Source organism: Euprymna scolopes, chromosome 41 (assembly GCF_053919585.1).
Source record: "Euprymna scolopes isolate OS-2025 chromosome 41, ASM5391958v1, whole genome shotgun sequence".
Lineage (NCBI taxonomy): Eukaryota > Metazoa > Mollusca > Cephalopoda > Sepiida > Sepiolidae > Euprymna > Euprymna scolopes.
The window spans coordinates 73218076-73236412 of NC_136522.1; the positions used below are offsets into that span (position 1 = coordinate 73218076).

The 18337-nt window shown below is 30.6% G+C and overlaps 1 protein-coding gene and 1 pseudogene across 5 annotated transcripts in view; both read left to right on the plus strand.

The window, feature by feature from the left end:
• The window catches only part of LOC145266630 (glutamine--fructose-6-phosphate aminotransferase [isomerizing] 2-like), a 180626-nt gene that overhangs the window by 85969 nt on the left and 76320 nt on the right, over window positions 1-18337 (plus strand). For all 5 annotated transcript variants that reach the window (XR_013864769.1, XM_080122550.1, XM_080122547.1 and 2 more), the window contains exons 6-8: window positions 2937-3071; window positions 6448-6509; window positions 13039-13118. Coding sequence is in view for 4 of the 5 variants with exons in the window: in XM_080122550.1 (XP_079978676.1) it covers window positions 2937-3071; window positions 6448-6509; window positions 13039-13118 (277 nt within the window). In the remaining variant the exon portion in view is untranslated. The remainder of the gene's footprint in view (window positions 1-2936; window positions 3072-6447; window positions 6510-13038; window positions 13119-18337) is intronic.
• Window positions 770-888, plus strand: LOC145266848 (5S ribosomal RNA; annotated as a pseudogene).

Here is an 18337-nt window from a genome sequence, read left to right on the forward strand (position 1 = left end):
AAGTCAAGCGCTGGGCAGACTCCGCAATCGAGTGCTCAACGAACACAACATATGCCTATCTACAAAACTGAAGGTCTACAATCCCGTGGTTCTTGCCTCCTTCCTCTCTAGTTGCGCGACATGGACACTGTATCGCAGACATATCAAGAAACCAGAGCTTTTCCACATGCAAGCTCTCCGATCTATCCTTGGAAACAGGTGGTAGGACCACATCATGAATCTGCAAGTCCTTGACCAAACAAAGGCCACCAGTATAGAGGCCACCATCATCAAGGCTCAACTTCAATGGGTTGGATATGTGATTCGGATGGAGGAGTGTTGTATGCCGAGACGCCTGATAAATAGGGAGCTCCAGGCTGGCAAAAGAAACCAAGGTCGACCAAAACTGCAGTATAAGGACACAGTCAAAGCCACATCAAACCGAAAGACCTGGAGGGTTTTGCCATGATCAGACTAAAATGTCGAGGCTCAGTTCATAGAGTTCATAGCAATTTTGGAGAGGCTTGATGCCAGAGAGAGGCACCACAGAGTAGCCTCAGCAGTGATCACAACAACTGACTTCCGATGCCCCCACTGTTCAAGACTTTCTGCCTCTGGGCTGGGGCTGCTCATAGACGAGATGCAAAACGAAAACGTCATCATCGGATCCGATAGACAAGAATTGTTCCTTGTGATGATTTTGATTTACCGTTCAAAATTAAAAACTGTTTTCCTATTTCCAGTTGTCCAGACAGGACTACTTATTTTTAAAACTTGATCATAGCCGAGTCTATACGGCATAATCACGTTGACACACCGGTTCCCGTCAGATCACCGAAGTTAAGCAACGTTGAACCTGGTCATTACTAAAACGGGTGACCAATTTGGGAATTCCAGGCGCTGTAAGGAGAAGGACGTCAACGCCTCTCTGTAAGAGTTGCAAAAACCTAACGTCGTCATCTACCCTGACAGGGATATACATGCGACTGGAGACCGCTTGTGAATTTCATACTCCCATGGAACTTCCTCCTTTGGAGGAAGCTGGTTAAACCCAGATAGAGTTAGTGCTGGCACACACACATCATAGCCAAGTACATTGCTATAATGCCAATAGCAATATAGCTACGGTATAACTGGAAATGTTTTCTCAATTATTAATATTATCAATAGTGATAGACTTCTTTTTTTTACTGACAACACAATGGTTGTTGTTTTGCCCAAAATCTTTGTAATTCTCTCACTGATAGGCTCATAAGAGTAGTGGTTGATGGGCAGAAATCAAAGGCTCACAGTATTAATGCTGGAGTCCTTCAGGGGTCCGTTCTAGGTCCAACTCTCTTCCTGATCTACATCAAAACACATACTTAAATCATTCGTTGACATCTATGCTGATGACACGATGACAAAGTTTTCTCTGATTCTTTATCCTCTGATCTTGAGCGCGTGGTACAGTGGGGGAAGAGGTGGCTGGTTACTTTTAACGCATCTAAAACCAAACTCCTAACTTTACATCATCAACGCTCTGATCCCCATCTGGCATCAATTGAAATGGATGGCTCTCGTCTAGGGGAGGCTCCATGTTTTGACAAGCTTCTGGGTTTGACCTTTACTCCTGACCTGAAATGGAACACGTACATCAAGTCTGTTGCCAAAGTCGCTGGGAAAATGGTGAGATCCTCCTACCGCTCCAGAAGATATCTCACTGCTGATGCAATTCTCTGTCTATATAAAAGCCAAGTACGTCCATGGATGGAGTACTGCTGCCACATCTAGGCAGTAGCTGCTAAAAACAGCCTATCCTGCCTTGACAGAGTACAAAATAGGCTTTGTGGCTTAGTGGGGGATGCCCATTTCTCTTCCCTGCAACCAGAAGAGACATTGTGAGCCTGTCTTTCTTTTATCGTTATTTCCATAGCAAGTGTTCGTCTGAGCTCCAATCTCTGATTCCCCCCCCCTCGCCAATCTTTTACAATAAACACCCATCTCGCTGAAACCACTGTCAATAATTTTCCCCACTCTTTATCTGTGCCTAAATCAAAACGAATATTCCATGAACAAAGCTTGTGGAACTCTCTTCCGTTTGCCTGTCTCCCACCTGACTACAACTTGGATGTCTTCAAGTCCAACATAAACAAATTCCTGATGAACCGCCCCCCCCCCTTAAGTAAGACATCTTATCAAATCTCCAATACTAACGATTACTACGATACTATCCCATTGATTACTGTACACGCAATAGCCCTTATCCCCGAGTGGCTTATGGACCTTGATAAGTGGTGACCACCATGTAAAAAAAAAAACAACAACGAAAAACATGATACAACAATAACAATAATTGGCTAGTAAAATGAAGATTTAATATGCCAGTTTAAATGCTATTTAGACCCAACTTCAAAAATCTTACAAGATGTTAGATTGCAGGGTGACCTACAAAATGCCACTTAGGTAATTATTAATAAAATTCGCTATCCTTTCTGCAGCCCAACCATGTTTGGTACAAATAAACTTCAGTTTATACCTGGCTTGTCCGTCAAGTTTTTGTCATGAATATCCAACAATCTTAGGTGAATGTAAAGGAACTGGGACTTTGGAGAGGCTTATTGCTACTTAAATTCTAATGATGACCACTGGTCATTGTCAGCAAGAAGTCAATGGCAAACAGCTGTTGCAATAACGCAAATTCATTTGCGAAGGTTACTGACAGAGATGGCAAGTACTGGAAACCTGGAGAGAAGTGTTGTCACCCAGATTCCAGGGAACACCACCAGCTGTTGTCAATGAAAAGAACTTTTAGTGAGTGAAATAAAAAAAAAACTCAACAGATACACTTTATTCCTAACTATAATCGCCGAGCGACATCTGTTCCGGGTTTTTATAACAAGTGGAAGAGTTCAACAGTACCCAAATTTATGTAAGGTTAATTATTGTTCTTTTTTTTTTTTTTTCTCGATCAACAGGAAACGAAAGGTTTTAACTTTGAATCGGAAACTGACACGGAAGTGATTGCGAAACTGACCAAACATCTTTACGACAAACACGTTGAACAGAAACTGAGTTTCCGTGAAATTGTTGAAATGGTCTGCCAACAATTGGTGAGTACAATATTTTTTACTAGCGGGGGTACCCGGCGTTGCCCGAGTGTTTGTTTCCGGGACGGGGGGGGGAGTTTTAAAAAATGTTATGGTAGGTAAGTAGGAAGGATCAAACCCGGAGTCATGAGTAAAAGTAGGAAAATAAAGTGTGAAAAAAAAAAAAAAAAAACCATCTGCAACGTTAACAGTTCGGCCACCAAGAAAAGTCCATTCCAGTTGTTTAGGAAAAAAAAAAAAAAAAAAAAACGACTACAGTAGGTCGGCGCGAACGTGAAAATATAATGTGAATTGTCCAGCATGCTAACCACTACGCCACAGAGCACTGCAACTTAGTTTAGTGATTTTAAATAACTTCACATGAAAGAACTACGAAGCCAAACCGGTGTTCTCTTCTCAACTGTTCCTTGTGAACGATCCCCAAACGGTGTTAAGTGGTGGCAGGGGGAGGAGGAATTTATAAGAGAGAAAATATTTTACCACTTCCATTGATCTTAACCGATTTTGGCCGTGACTTCTCAGCAGAAAAAGTATAGAAATCTAAGATTATCGAGGAATTTGAGAAATAATAAGCCTATAACACACCTCAGATATTGTTCTGCCGTTTGTGCATATTATATTTGCATGAAATATCTTGATTTTTAATCCTATTAAGGTCAAAATCAGACGGGAAAAAATGAGTTCATTTTATTTATATAGAGATGAACCATGCCTAAAATTTTGACAGAATAAATATTACCATGACATTTACTGGGTGGCTTTCTACCACCATTTTGTTTTATTTCTTATTTTGAAGTGATTATAGAGACTTCAAAGATGTAAAGCGACATCACGGTCATATTTTCTTGTTCTCTCATGGCATTCAATTGTTTTTTGAACCGAATAAACATTTTACATTAAATAAAAACACTAAAAACATATCCAGTTAGGTAGAAAAGTAACTTATCTTGCCTTTGGTAATATTTATTTGTTATATATTTGTTTTTTGACAAATTTTTCGTACCTCTGTGGATTGTATTACAAACTCAAAATTACTTTTAACTATAAATAATTTTCTACTCAATGAATTTTCATAATTTTTGATATATTACTATTCTCGACATAGTAATTAAAAGTGTGATTTTATTTTTGCTTAAAATGACATATTTAACAAAAATCAATCTGTTGACTCCATCTTAACAAATGTGAGATATTTTATCTCACCTGTTTTTGCTGCAAAACAGTAGCAAAAAAGTTTACGTAACATATATATATATATATATTATGCATAGATCATCGTATAACGATTAGATCACTGTCTGACTGACATAAAGAACATTTAAAAAAATTAAGATGTTTTTGCTGCAAGACAGTAGCAAAAAAATTTACGTAACAATTACAATAATATTTCAGGCTTATCGCAATCATCAGTGCAGAAAGAGATATTTGTTTGTGATTTAAACCCAGCTAAGAGCCAACTTAAACTCCATTCAGTAGAACCGGTTCTCTTCATCGATCATAAAACGCGACGTGATTTAAAAGCAAATATAAAAAAATATTCAATGATAAAGACGAACACAAATTAAAAAAAAAATCAAAAGTCATCAAAACACCTGAAGACGTGACACAAATTTTATTTGTTCTCCATTACAAAACAGAAAATGTCTAATTTACCTCTGAATAGAGCTGGTAACACCCTCGAAAGGTAGCAGTTCTTTTATCTTCAGCAGGAACTTGTATTCATTTCAGCACTGTTCAAAGATCGGATTAATTACAGTTATTGAAGGGGTCGGTATGATGCCTGATGAAAAGACTTGAGTCGATATTACAGAAGTTCATAATTGATGTTCATTTGAAGGAAAAATCATTAATAACAGGTCGATAATTCTGACCTTAAAAAAGTCTCTGGGAAACATATATAATAATAACTTAGCCTAATCATTTAGGCTTTAAAATAAAGTCTCAAGGAGGCGAAAAGTTAGAGGCATCCAAGTTCCATCCTTCTGGTTCGGCTGTTTTACTGGAACTGCTTGTAAAGAGAAAAGTCATTCAAAAGCCCGCCAACCTCATCGCTGGCGGTTGAAACATTGACCAATTTGATTGGTCTAAACAAAGACAGTGGGTGGCTAAATCAGCCAATGAGGAGCTTGCTTATATTTGTAGAATTTCTCACACAAGCACCAAAAAGGAAACTATTTTAATTAAAGAAAATCAACTGTTTGAAAAGCACTCGATATTAAGAATTTAAGATTTAACGGTTGAAAGATCAGACAAGTGTAAAATGGATTTTTATAAACATTTTTATTTAATAAAATAAAATTGAATTCTTTTAAAATTAATAAATAGAAATGTTTATTAAAAATCAATTTTACACTCGTTTGGTCTTTCAACCGTTAAATCTTAAATTTTTAATATCAAGTGCTTATCAAACAGTGGATTTACTCTTATTACTGGTTAATGCGTTCAATCAAACGTTTAACATTGTTACCGGACATTTAAACTTCATTCAACCTCAACTTCCAACCTCTGCGGACGTGCCGGGTGTTTCATCGATCATGGCATGTAAGAAGAAAAAAAAAATTGTCTGTATTTCCCGAAGTAGAATCTTTTATTATTCGAAAATTTGGTACTTGTACAGCTTAATCAAGACATTAAAAAATGAAAATATCGAAAAAAAAAAAGGTTATATTGTACATATCCGTTTTGGACTGAAGAGCTCCGAAAAAAATTTCATTTAATTTGATCGAGTAGTTTTTATTTTTTACAGAGGAAAAACACGTTTTTATGACAGCGTGTTAAAGTCAGCCATCTTGGAACTTTTTGAACATGCCATGGGGAGATAACTCAGTTTAAAGAACTGGCTCTCCCTCTCCATACTAGCTTCTCTTCTTAAAAATTGAACCTTTTGCTCAGTATGATAACAAATTGTTTTTTCGCTGCAAAAAAAAAAAAAAATACTTGATGAAATTAAGTGAAATTTTTTTTCAGAGAACTTCATTCCATAACGGATACGTACAATTTAAACTTTGTTTCGATATTTTCATTTTTTAATGTGTTGATTAAACAGTACAAGTACCTTTTTTTTTTTTTAATCGATTTTATTTTTAAATCGATTTTTTTTTTTTTTTTTTTTCTGTTTTCCAAATTTCGCTATTATAGTGTCATCATTATTTCCCGTTGCTTTCCATCTTGATTCGGGGGGTGTATCTCCCCCAGTAAATTGAACACGCCCCCAGATATCAACCAGGAAATTTCTACTTGATGAAATTAAGTGAATTTTTCTTTTTGAAGGACTTCATTCCATAACGGATACGTACAATATAACCCTTTTTCGATATTTTCATTTTTTAATGTGTTGATTAAACTGTACAAGTACCAAAATGTGTATTTTATTTTCCAGGAAGGCGCATATGCAGTAGCTTTCATGAGTACACATTATCCAGGTGAATGCGTTGTGTCGAGGTGAGTTGTGCTTGACTTTGCATTGCATATGTATCTTTCAGATATTGGGGGTCGTATAACTAATTCCGGTTATAGTCAACTAACGTCCTTCCTAATTTCCGGCGTAGCACCACCAGATGCGGTGACAAGGCAAATCAGTTCCTTCATATGGCGAAAGTAATGAAAAACATGACTTACACAAACGACGGTGCCTCTGTCTATCCTGTCGGCTGACAGTATCACAAAAGGAAAGAGAAAATAAAAAACTTTCATCTATAGACGGCTTATTAATATACATATGGTATTAATTTGCCCATGAGGACAATGACTGCTGTGTAAAAGAATGAAATGGAAAGCACAGGGCAACGTTCTTTTTTTTTGGGGGGGGGGGGCAGCTGAGAGAGAGAAAGAGAGAGAGAAAGAGAGAGAGAGAGAGAGAGAGAGAGAGAGAGAACGGTCGGTGAAGATTACAGTTGAAGTCAGTAGTTGGCAAGAAAAGGTTTGAACGAACATTTATTGTTTACTCACTTGGAGTAGTCACCCAAGACATCAAAGATTGCTCTTTTAGAATTTGTGGTGTTCCCTGGAGTCCGAGGTCTCCCCAGGTTTCCAGTACTCTCCACCTCTTTTGGTAACCTTATATATAGGCATAGAAAACTGACTTTCCCCAAAAATTGGGATGTGCATAGTTTCATTAATGTTTGGCATGTATTTCGAGTTTTGTGATTTTAATGGCGTTAACGTGAGTCTAAGTTTTTATTTTTCCTCTAAATACTGTTATGGTACGTGCTCTTCAAAATTACCAAAATTTTAGTGTGGTTAAATAGTCAAAAGTTAATTATTTTTCAAGTAGAAATTTTTGGGTTAGATATGATGCATTACTTCTCCAAATCTGTCACCTTGCTGTCAAAACTCATTGCTCAAATGCTGTTACATTGCTGTCAAAACTCACTTCTCCAAATCTGTCACCTTGCTGTCAAAACTCATTGCTCAAATGCTGTTACATTGCTGTCAAAACTCACTTCTCTAAATCTGTCACCTTGCTGTCAAAACTCACTTCTCCAAATCTGTCACCTTGCTGTCAAAACTCATTGCTCAAATGCTGTTACATTGCTGTCAAAACTCACTTCTCCAAATCTGTCACATTGCTGTCAAAACTCACTTCTCCAAATCTGTCACCTTGCTGTCAAAACTCACTTCTCCAAATCTGTCACATTGCTGTCAAAACTCACTTCTCCAAATCTGTCACATTGCTGTCAAAACTCACTTCTCCAAATCTGTCACATTGCTGTCAAAACTCACTTCTCCAAATCTGTCACATTGCTGTCAAAACTCACTTCTCCAAATCTGTCACCTTGCTGTCAAAACTCACTTCTCCAAATCTGTCACCTTGCTGTCAAAACTCACTTCTCCAAATCTGTCACCTTGCTGTCAAAACTCACTTCTCCAAATCTGTCACATTGCTGTCAAAACTCACTTCTCCAAATCTGTCACCTTGCTGTCAAAACTCACTTCTCCAAATCTGTCACCTTGCTGTCAAAACTCACTTCTCCAAATCTGTCACCTTGCTGTCAAAACTCACTTCTCCAAATCTGTCACCTTGCTGTCAAAACTCACTTCTCCAAATCTGTCACCTTGCTGTCAAAACTCACTTCTCCAAATCTGTCACATTGCTGTCAAAACTCACTTCTCCAAATCTGTCATATTGCTATAAAAACTCACTTCTCCAAATCTGTCACCTTGCTGTCAAAACTCACTTCTCCAAATCTGTCACCTTGCTGTAAAAACTCACTTCTCCAAATCTGTCACCTTGCTGTCAAAACTCACTACTCTAAATCTGTCACATTGCTGTCAAAACTCACTTTTCCAAATCTGTCACCTTGCTGTCAAAATTCACTACTCTAAATCTGTCACCTTGCTGTCAAAACTCACTTCTCTAAATGTGTCACATTGCTGTCAAAATTCACTTCTCTAAATCTGTGACATTGTTGTCAAAACTCACTTCTCCAAATCTGTCACCTTGCTGTCAAAACTCACTTCTCCAAATCTGTGACATTGCTGTCAAAACTCACTTTTCCAACTCTGTGACATTGCTGTCAAAACTCACTTCTCCAGATCTGTGACCTTGCTTTCAAATCTTCCTTTCTCCAAATCTGTCACCTTGCTGTCAAAACTCACTTCTCCAAATCTGTCACCTTGCTGTCAAAACTCACTATTCCAAATCTGTCACCTTGCTGTCAAAACACACTACTCTAAATCTGTCACCTTCCTGTCAAAACTCTCTACTTCAAAATCCAAATCCAATTTTGGCCCTATGGCCCAGTAGTAGAATAGACAGACAGACAGGCAGACAAAGAGTATATAATTTAGGAAAAGATATACCCAAAACCACACCTGAAAGACCTTCCATCAACTTCAAAAGACTGAAACAATGCATAACTGGTCCATCCTTGGCTGGTCATTATTTTCAGAAAAAAACGATGAAAACCACAGCAAGAAATCTTTTGCCATACTAAAAAATTACTCATTCCGACGAGTATCCTGTATCTCTTCAAAGCCGCTACTTGTCCAAGCATGGAGTATTGCTGCCACATCTTTTACCACATATTGTTGAATCTGCCACTTGTCTCTCCCTTATAGATGGGGTTCAAAAAAGAGTCGCCAACCTAATAGGTCCCGTGCTGTCAGCTAAACTCCCACCTCTGTCTCATCACTGAAATGCAGCATCCCTATGTCTGTTTTACACAAATTTTAATGGAAAGTGCTCAGACGAACTCAAAACACTAATACCCCCTCGGCATAAATACGCTCGACAAACCTGACAAGCAACAAAATCCCATCTCTACACTGTAGAGAACTGCTAGACTTTAGAATTCCCTTCTGGGACCCTACATCCGTTACTGTACTGACATGCAGAAATTCAAATGTAATGTGAACAGACATCTTGCTGCCCAACTTCCTACATAATATCCCTGAAAATCTGGTTCCAAAATTGTAGCCCTTTATGACTTAGTGACACTGTGTCTTGTTTGGAATGAATAAACAGTAAAAAAAAAAAATAATCTCTAGAAATATTGGGAAGTGGTCCTTGGTTCTTAGGGAATGTGTTCATGCCAGTTTTAAGGTTTTACTTTAGAGTGTATTGTAAGGACAAAGATATTTATAGGATGAGTCGGATTCAGAGAAATACTTTCGGTTAAAAGTTTACAGATTTTAAAATCAAATGTGAGAAAACGAGAGACCTTGTCACACGATAAACAAAACAAAATAATGAGTTCAAAAGGCATATATTCCCTAAAGAGATATTTTGTATATGTTTAAAATGGAAGATTACTGCAATAGGAAAACGGAATGTTCGTGAATACTTTTAGAGTTCTTGCAAAAACAAGGGGGTTCAGTAGCTGAAGACATTAGAGGAAGTTTGAACTCCAATCTCTGGTCCCCCCCCCCCTCGCCAATCTTTCACGAAAAACACCCGTCTAGCTGAATCCACTGTGAAAAATTTCCCCCACTCTATATCTGTGCCTAAATCAAAACACGGATTCCATGAACAAAGCTTCTTTCTTAGAACTGCACGCCTGTGGAACTCTGTTCCGTCTGCCTGCTTCCCACCTGACTACAACTTGGATGTCTTCAAGTCCAACGTTAACAATTCCTAATGAACCGCCCCCTTAAGTAAACACTTCGTCAAATCTCCACACTAACGTAATGTACTTGCAATAATCCTTATCCCTGAGTGGCTTCCGGGCCTTGATAAGTGGTGATCACTGTGTAAAAAAATAAAAAAAAAGAAAAAAAGGTCTGGATCAATTAATTAAGAGCCGTGAGTTTCAGGGTTCAGGAAAACTGTGTTCAAAACTTCTCTGCTCAATTAAAAAATTTATAATTTATTGAAAGTTTGTTTTTAAAAGTTTTTTTTGTTATTCTTTTAATAAAATATTTCGGTAAGAAGATTTGGGAAGATTTCAATAAATAAAGTTTAAATAGATTGACAGACGATAATGTGATGAGTTGTGTACGCCTGTGTGTTCGTTAATGTTTGTGCGTGTGTGAGTGGAAGGAAATGTTGCAGAGATGAGCGCCCATAATGGGGTGCAAGCGACACCAATCCACAGATTCAAATCAACTGGGTTCCACTAGTTTATTGAAAGAAAATCTGGCTTTTAAAGGGTTTGGGTAGCTCCAAGAAAGACCATTTCAAATAAATTCAGAAAGTTTTTGGATTGGTCCAATATATACCGTACTTTGGAGCAATTGTACGAAGTCCAGGGTAATTGTGCCAACTAGCTAAAAGTGCTCTTTTAGCAACCATATATATAAAGAGCACTTTTTTTTTAGTTGCCGCAATTACCCCAAAGTACGGTAATTACTTGTTTTTATTTAGGATAGTGTATGTACAGGCGATATGCGTTTATGCATTTTGATTCCTGCAGTCGATGTCTTCGTTATTTTCTTAAGTGGACACATCGAATTCTGGGTGATCAAACCCAAACCAGACATGTTTCCAATTTCTTGGCTGTTTTCTCTTTTCTTAATTTTAATTTTTGTCAGTCAAACCTGCAATCCTTTAAACATGCAGCCAGTGCATGTTTACACCTGGATGCAACCTTTCCCGTCTATCAGACGATGTCTGTCGTTAAAACCTCTTTATAAAGGTCATTTACTTTTGTAGAACAATATGACATCAATTGTTTAAAAGGTCAATTTCATTTTAAATAACAACCAGTTTGAAATCAGTTTGATAAAAACTTGACATTTAAAAGATAAGTTTCAAAATTCAGACTATTGTTATGATTGATGAGTTTTTTCTTTCGTTTTTAGTTTTTATCTTGGACCTATGTTTTACCTACATTCCTTTTTTTTGTTCTTTTTTGCTTTTTGTTGCTTTTGTGTTTTTTTGTTTGTTTTTTGTTTTTGTTGCTTTTTTTGTTTTTTGCTTTTTTGTTGTTTTTAGTTTTTATCTTGGACTTATGTTTTACCTACATTCCTTTTTTTTGTTGTTTTTTGTTATTTTTTCTGTTGTTTTTGTGTTTTTTGTTGTTTTTTATTTTTTGTTGTTTTTGTGTTTTCTGTTCTTTTTGTGTGTGTTTTTGTTGTTTTTTTTGTTTGTTTGTTTTTTTTTTGTTTTTTTTGCTTTTTTGTTGTTTTTTTTGTGTTCTTCTTTAAGGGAGAAGATTTTCATTAAAATTTGTAGAAAATAATTTTTGCCGTTTCTGAATTTTTGAGATGAGGTTTAGTTATTTGTATTATTTGGATTTATCAGACTAGTGTTCTCATCTTGAGTGTGATTTTCACAACGTTTCAGTCGATGTAACCTCCAACCTTCTTCAGGTGTATTTTGTCGAACTTGGAAATGTTTCTGTCGAACTCGGGAATTTGGACAAAATTTCTAACAGAACCCTTTCATACTCTTGTTCCATCAGCCATGATTGCTTAGAAGTTCTAAGTAATTCACAATTGTATTTTTTGGTCGCCCACACTGAGAATCGAACCTTCAACCTTCCAGAAAATATCATTTTTACAATTGATTTTTCCAAGTACTCTAACCGCTACTTGTAAAACAGAGTTTTCAATCTAATATATCCCGCTTTGTCAACTAAGCTCCAACCCCTGTCCCATCACTGCAATTTTGCATCTCTGTGCCTGTTTTACAAATATTTTAATGAAATGTGCCCCTCGATGTACATATCCCTGACAAACCCGTTTAGCAACAAAATCTCACCCCTTCACTGTTGAGATCCCTAAATGTCAGAAAGCTTTCTACTCTAATAGTTTCTTCTCTTAAACAGCTAGACATTGGAATTTCTTTCCTGCTACCCTGACTGTACTGATATGCAGAAGTTTAAATGTAACGTAAAAAAATTATCTTGTTAATCTTTTCTAGGCATGGTCCCAATTAGTAGTTCCTTACGTCCAAGTGGCGATATGACTTGTTAGGGATGAATGCGAGGAAAAAAAAAAAGATGAGAATTCAAATAATACGAAAAATAATTTTTATTTTGTTTCATTTTTTGTTTTTTCATTTTTTTTTTTTGTTCTTTAAAAGGGGGAAGATATCTATAAAGATTTGTGGAAAATAATTTTTATTTTGTTTCATTTTTGTTTTTTCATTTTTTTTTTTTGTTCTTTAAAGGGGAAAGATATCTATAAAGATTTGTGGAAAATAATTTTTATTTTGTTTCATTTTTGTTTTTTCATTTTTTTTTTTTTGTTCTTTAAAGGGGAAAGATATCTATAAAGATTTGTGGAAAATAATTTTTATTTTGTTTCATTTTTGTTTTTTCATTTTTTTTTTTTTGTTCTTTAAAAGGGGGAAGATATCTATAAAGATTTGTGGAAAATAATTTTTATTTTGTTTCATTTTTGTTTTTTCATTTTTTTTTGTTCTTTAAAAGGGGGAAGATATCTATAAAGATTTGTGGAAAATAATTTTTATTTTGTTTCATTTTTGTTTTTTCATTTTTTTTTTTTTGTTCTTTAAAAGGGGGAAGATATCTATAAAGATTTGTGGAAAATAATTTTTATTTTGTTTCATTTTTTTTTTCTTCAGACGTGCAAGTCCGCTGCTCATCGGCATCAAAAGCAGTGCCAAGCTGACTACAGACAACATTCCAGTCTTATACAGCAAGGGTAAGTCTACAAAACAGAACCGCAACTTTTGGTCACATGACTATTTCTGCCACTCTCACTCACTCCCACCATCAAGAGGGGGAGGGGCTCTTATTGGCTCCGCCCATCACTGTTTTCTCCACCTTCAATTCTCTGTTGTTCTGTGGAGTTCAACTGGGAGAGTTTTCTTTTTTTTTGTTGTTGTTGTTGTTGTTGTTTTGACTGTTTTTGTTCTTTTTGAGTTTTTATTTTTTACTTTTTTATTATTTGTTTTTGTTACTTTCCTTTTTCTCTTTTCATTTTTTTCTTTTCTTTTTTTTTCCTTTTTCTGTTTTTCCTTTTTTCTTTTTCTGTATTTTTTTCTTTTTTCTTTATTTATTTTTCTTCTGCTTTTCTTTTTTTTTTCCTTTTACTATTTTTTTTCTTTTTCTGTTTTTTCTTTTTTTTTCTGTTTTTTCCTTCTTTTTACCTTTACTTTTTAAATCTTAACTTTGCCTACTATCAACACCAATACACAATAACAGTCACCATAGCTCTGCATGTAGGAGGGAGCACTTTTCAAACACCTAGAATTTTTATGGACACCATTTTATTTATTTTTTGTTTTGCATGCTTTTTGTTGTTGATTTTATTTTTATTTTTCTTTCACCGTGACATATATTGGGTTTCTAACAATATTTTGTTTTATTTTTAATTTTTAAGTCATTATCAAGACCTCAAATATTTAGGTGTCAATTCACAGCCATTTTTTTTTCTGTTCTCACCTAGCGCTCGACACTATATATTCTTAGAACAGAATAAACGTTTTGAAGTGAGTAAAACCACTGAAACCTTTTGCAGATAGGTATCTTGCCTTTGGTAACATTTATTTGATATAGATTTGAATTTTTTATCACATTTTCGAATCTCTGTGAATTGTAAAGCATATCTCAATTCTTGTAGCATGTTTGGAATTCATTTATTCTATAATATTAAAAAAAAATTATTTTGCAAGGGGAATAACTCTTTTTTTTTTTTTTATCCCACATGGTTTTTATTGTTTGGAAATCATTTTTAAATCTAGAAACATTTTTAAAGCAAGATTAGAATTTATTAATTTTATTATTTTTTTTAAAATTATTTTTTAAAAAGTTTTATTTTTATAATTATTTATTTTTTCTAATTAATTTTGTAAGAAAAGATAATTCTTATTTTAACTTAGTTTTTAATTAATTTTAAAGCAAGTTTAGAATTCTATTAATTACAATTAGAATGATGATTTTTTTAAAACTATTTTTCAAAAAATAATCTTTCTACTTTTTTTTATATTATCATTTATTTTATCATATTTCATCGTATTTTATTCTTATATTTTATTTTATTCATTAATTTTTATTTTTATTTTAACTTTTATTTATTATTTTTTTTTAGTTTTTTGTTTTCTTTAAACAAATATTAAATTGAAAAACAATTTATTTGTATTTTTATAGAAGTTTAGAATTTATCAATTCAATTAATTTTTAAAACTAATTTAAAATTTTTTAACTTTTCAAATTTTTTATCTTATCTTATTTATTTTTGTAGATGAATTTTAAATTAAGAAACAATTTTTTTTCAAAAAAGTTTAGAATTTATCGATTCTATGATTTTTTTAAATTATTTATTTCAATTTATTTTTTTATTTTTACAAGATAAGTATACTCTTATTTTATCTTATTTATTTCTATTTTCTTTAAATGTATTTTAAATGTATTTTAAATTAAGAGACAATTTTTCAAGCAAGTTTAGAATTTATTAATTCTATGATTTTTTTTTAAACTATTTTTTTTAATTTTTAATTTTTTTATTTTTGCAAGAGAAATTTACTCTTTTTTATCTAATTTTTTAATTTGTTTTAAAACAAATTTTAAATTGAGAAACAATTTTTTTCAAGCAAGTTTAGAATTTATTAATTCTATGATTTTTTTAAAACTATTTTTTTTTTAATTTTTAATTTTTTTATTTTTGCAAGAGAAATTTACTCTTTTTTATCTAATTTATTTTTTTAAATCGAGAAACAATTTTTTTCAAGCAAGTTTAGAATTTATTAATTCTAGGATTTTTTTTAAACTATTTTTTTTTTAATTTTTAATTTTTTTATTTTTGCAAGAGAAATTTACTCTTTTTTATCTGATTTATTTTTTTAATTTGTTTTAAAACAAATTTTAAATCGAGAAACAATTTTTTTCAAGCAAGTTTAGAATTTATCGATTCTATGATTGTTTTAAAACTATTTTTTTTTAATTTTTAAATTTTTTTATTTTTGCAAGAGAAATTTACTCTTTTTTATCTCATTTATTTTTTAATTTATTTTAAAACAAATTTTAAATCGAGAAACAATTTTTTTCAAGCAAGTTTAGAATTTATTAATTCTATGATTTTTTTAAAACTATTTTTTTTTAATTTTTAATTTTTTTATTTTAGCAAGAGAAATTTACTCTTTTTTATCTAATTTATTTTTTAATTTGTTTTAAAACAAATTTTAAATCGAGAAACAATTTTTTTCAAGCAAGTTTAGAATTTATCGATTCTATGATTGTTTTAAAACTATTTTTTTTTTAATTTTTAATTTTTTTATTTTTGCAAGAGAAATTTACTCTTTTTTATCTGATTTATTTTTTTAATTTGTTTTAAAACAAATTTTAAATCGAGAAACAATTTTTTCAAGCAAGTTTAGAATTTATTAATTCTATGATTTTTTTAAAACTATTTTTTTAAATTTTTTTTTATTTTTGCAAGAGAAATTTACTCTTTTTTATCTAATTTATTTTTTAATTTGTTTTAAAAAAAATTTTAAATCGAGATACAATTTTTTTCAAGCAAGTTTAGAATTTTTTAATTCTATGATTTTTTTAAAACTATTTTTTTTTAATTTTTATTTTTTTATTTTTGCAAGAGAAATTTACTCTTTTTTATCTAATTTATTTTTTAATTTATTTTAAAACAAATTTTAAATCGAGAAACAATGTTTTTAAGCAAGTTTAGAATTTATTAATTCTATGATTTTTTTAAAACTATTTTTTTTTTAATTTTTAATTTTTTTATTTTAGCAAGAGAAATTTACTTTTTTTATCTCATTTATTTTTTAATTTATTTTAAAACAAATTTTAAATCGAGAAACAATGTTTTTAAGCAAGTTTAGAATTTATTAATTCTATGATTTTTTTAAAACTATTTTTTTTTTAATTTTTAATTTTTTTATTTTTGCAAGAGAAATTTACTCTTTTTTATCTAATTTATTTTTTAATTTATTTTAAAACCAATTTTAAATCTAGAAACAATTTTTTCAAGCAAGTTTAGAATTTATTAATTCTATGATTTTTTTCAAACTATTTTTTTTTAATTTTTAATTTTTTTTTTTTTGCAAGAGAAATTTGCTCTTTTTTATCTAATTTATTTTTAAATTTATTTTTAAACAAATTTTAAATCGAGAAACAATGTTTTTAAGCAAGTTTAGAATTTATTAATTCTATGATTTTTTTTTAACTATTTTTTTTTTAATTTTTAATTTTTTTATTTTAGCAAGAGAAATTTACTCTTTTTTATCTCATTTATTTTTTAATTTATTTTAAAACAAATTTTAAATCGAGAAAAATTGTTTTTAAGCAAGTTTAGAATTTATTAATTCTATGATTTTTTTAAAACTAATTTTTTTTAATTTTTAATTTTTTTATTTTTGCAAGAGAAATTTACTCTTTTTTATCTAATTTATTTTTTAATTTATTTTAAAACCAATTTTAAATCTAGAAACAATTTTTTCAAGCAAGTTTAGAATTTATTAATTCTATGATTTTTTTCAAACTATTTTTTTTTAATTTTTAATTTTTTTTTTTTTGCAAGAGAAATTTGCTCTTTTTTATCTAATTTATTTTTTAATTTATTTTTAAACAAATTTTAAATCGAGAAACAATGTTTTTAAGCAAGTTTAGAATTTATTAATTCTATGATTTTTTTTAAACTATTTTTTTTTTAATTTTTAATTTTTTTATTTTAGCAAGAGAAATTTACTCTTTTTTATCTCATTTATTTTTTAATTTATTTTAAAACAAATTTTAAATCGAGAAAAATTGTTTTTAAGCAAGTTTAGAATTTATTAATTCTATGATTTTTTTAAAACTATTTTTTTTTAATTTTTATTTTTTTATTTTTGCAAGAGAAATTTACTCTTTTTTATCTAATTTATTTTTTAATTTATTTTAAAACAAATTTTAAATCGAGAAACAATGTTTTTAAGCAAGTTTAGAATTTATTAATTCTATGATTTTTTTAAAACTATTTTTTTTTTAATTTTTAATTTTTTTATTTTAGCAAGAGAAATTTACTTTTTTTATCTCATTTATTTTTTAATTTATTTTAAAACAAATTTTAAATCGAGAAACAATGTTTTTAAGCAAGTTTAGAATTTATTAATTCTATGATTTTTTTAAAACTATTTTTTTTTTAATTTTTAATTTTTTTATTTTTGCAAGAGAAATTTACTCTTTTTTATCTAATTTATTTTTTAATTTATTTTAAAACCAATTTTAAATCTAGAAACAATTTTTTCAAGCAAGTTTAGAATTTATTAATTCTATGATTTTTTTCAAACTATTTTTTTTTAATTTTTAATTTTTTTTTTTTTGCAAGAGAAATTTGCTCTTTTTTATCTAATTTATTTTTAAATTTATTTTTAAACAAATTTTAAATCGAGAAACAATGTTTTTAAGCAAGTTTAGAATTTATTAATTCTATGATTTTTTTTTAACTATTTTTTTTTTAATTTTTAATTTTTTTATTTTAGCAAGAGAAATTTACTCTTTTTTATCTCATTTATTTTTTAATTTATTTTAAAACAAATTTTAAATCGAGAAAAATTGTTTTTAAGCAAGTTTAGAATTTATTAATTCTATGATTTTTTTAAAACTAATTTTTTTTAATTTTTAATTTTTTTATTTTTGCAAGAGAAATTTACTCTTTTTTATCTAATTTATTTTTTAATTTATTTTAAAACCAATTTTAAATCTAGAAACAATTTTTTCAAGCAAGTTTAGAATTTATTAATTCTATGATTTTTTTCAAACTATTTTTTTTTAATTTTTAATTTTTTTTTTTTTGCAAGAGAAATTTGCTCTTTTTTATCTAATTTATTTTTTAATTTATTTTTAAACAAATTTTAAATCGAGAAACAATGTTTTTAAGCAAGTTTAGAATTTATTAATTCTATGATTTTTTTTAAACTATTT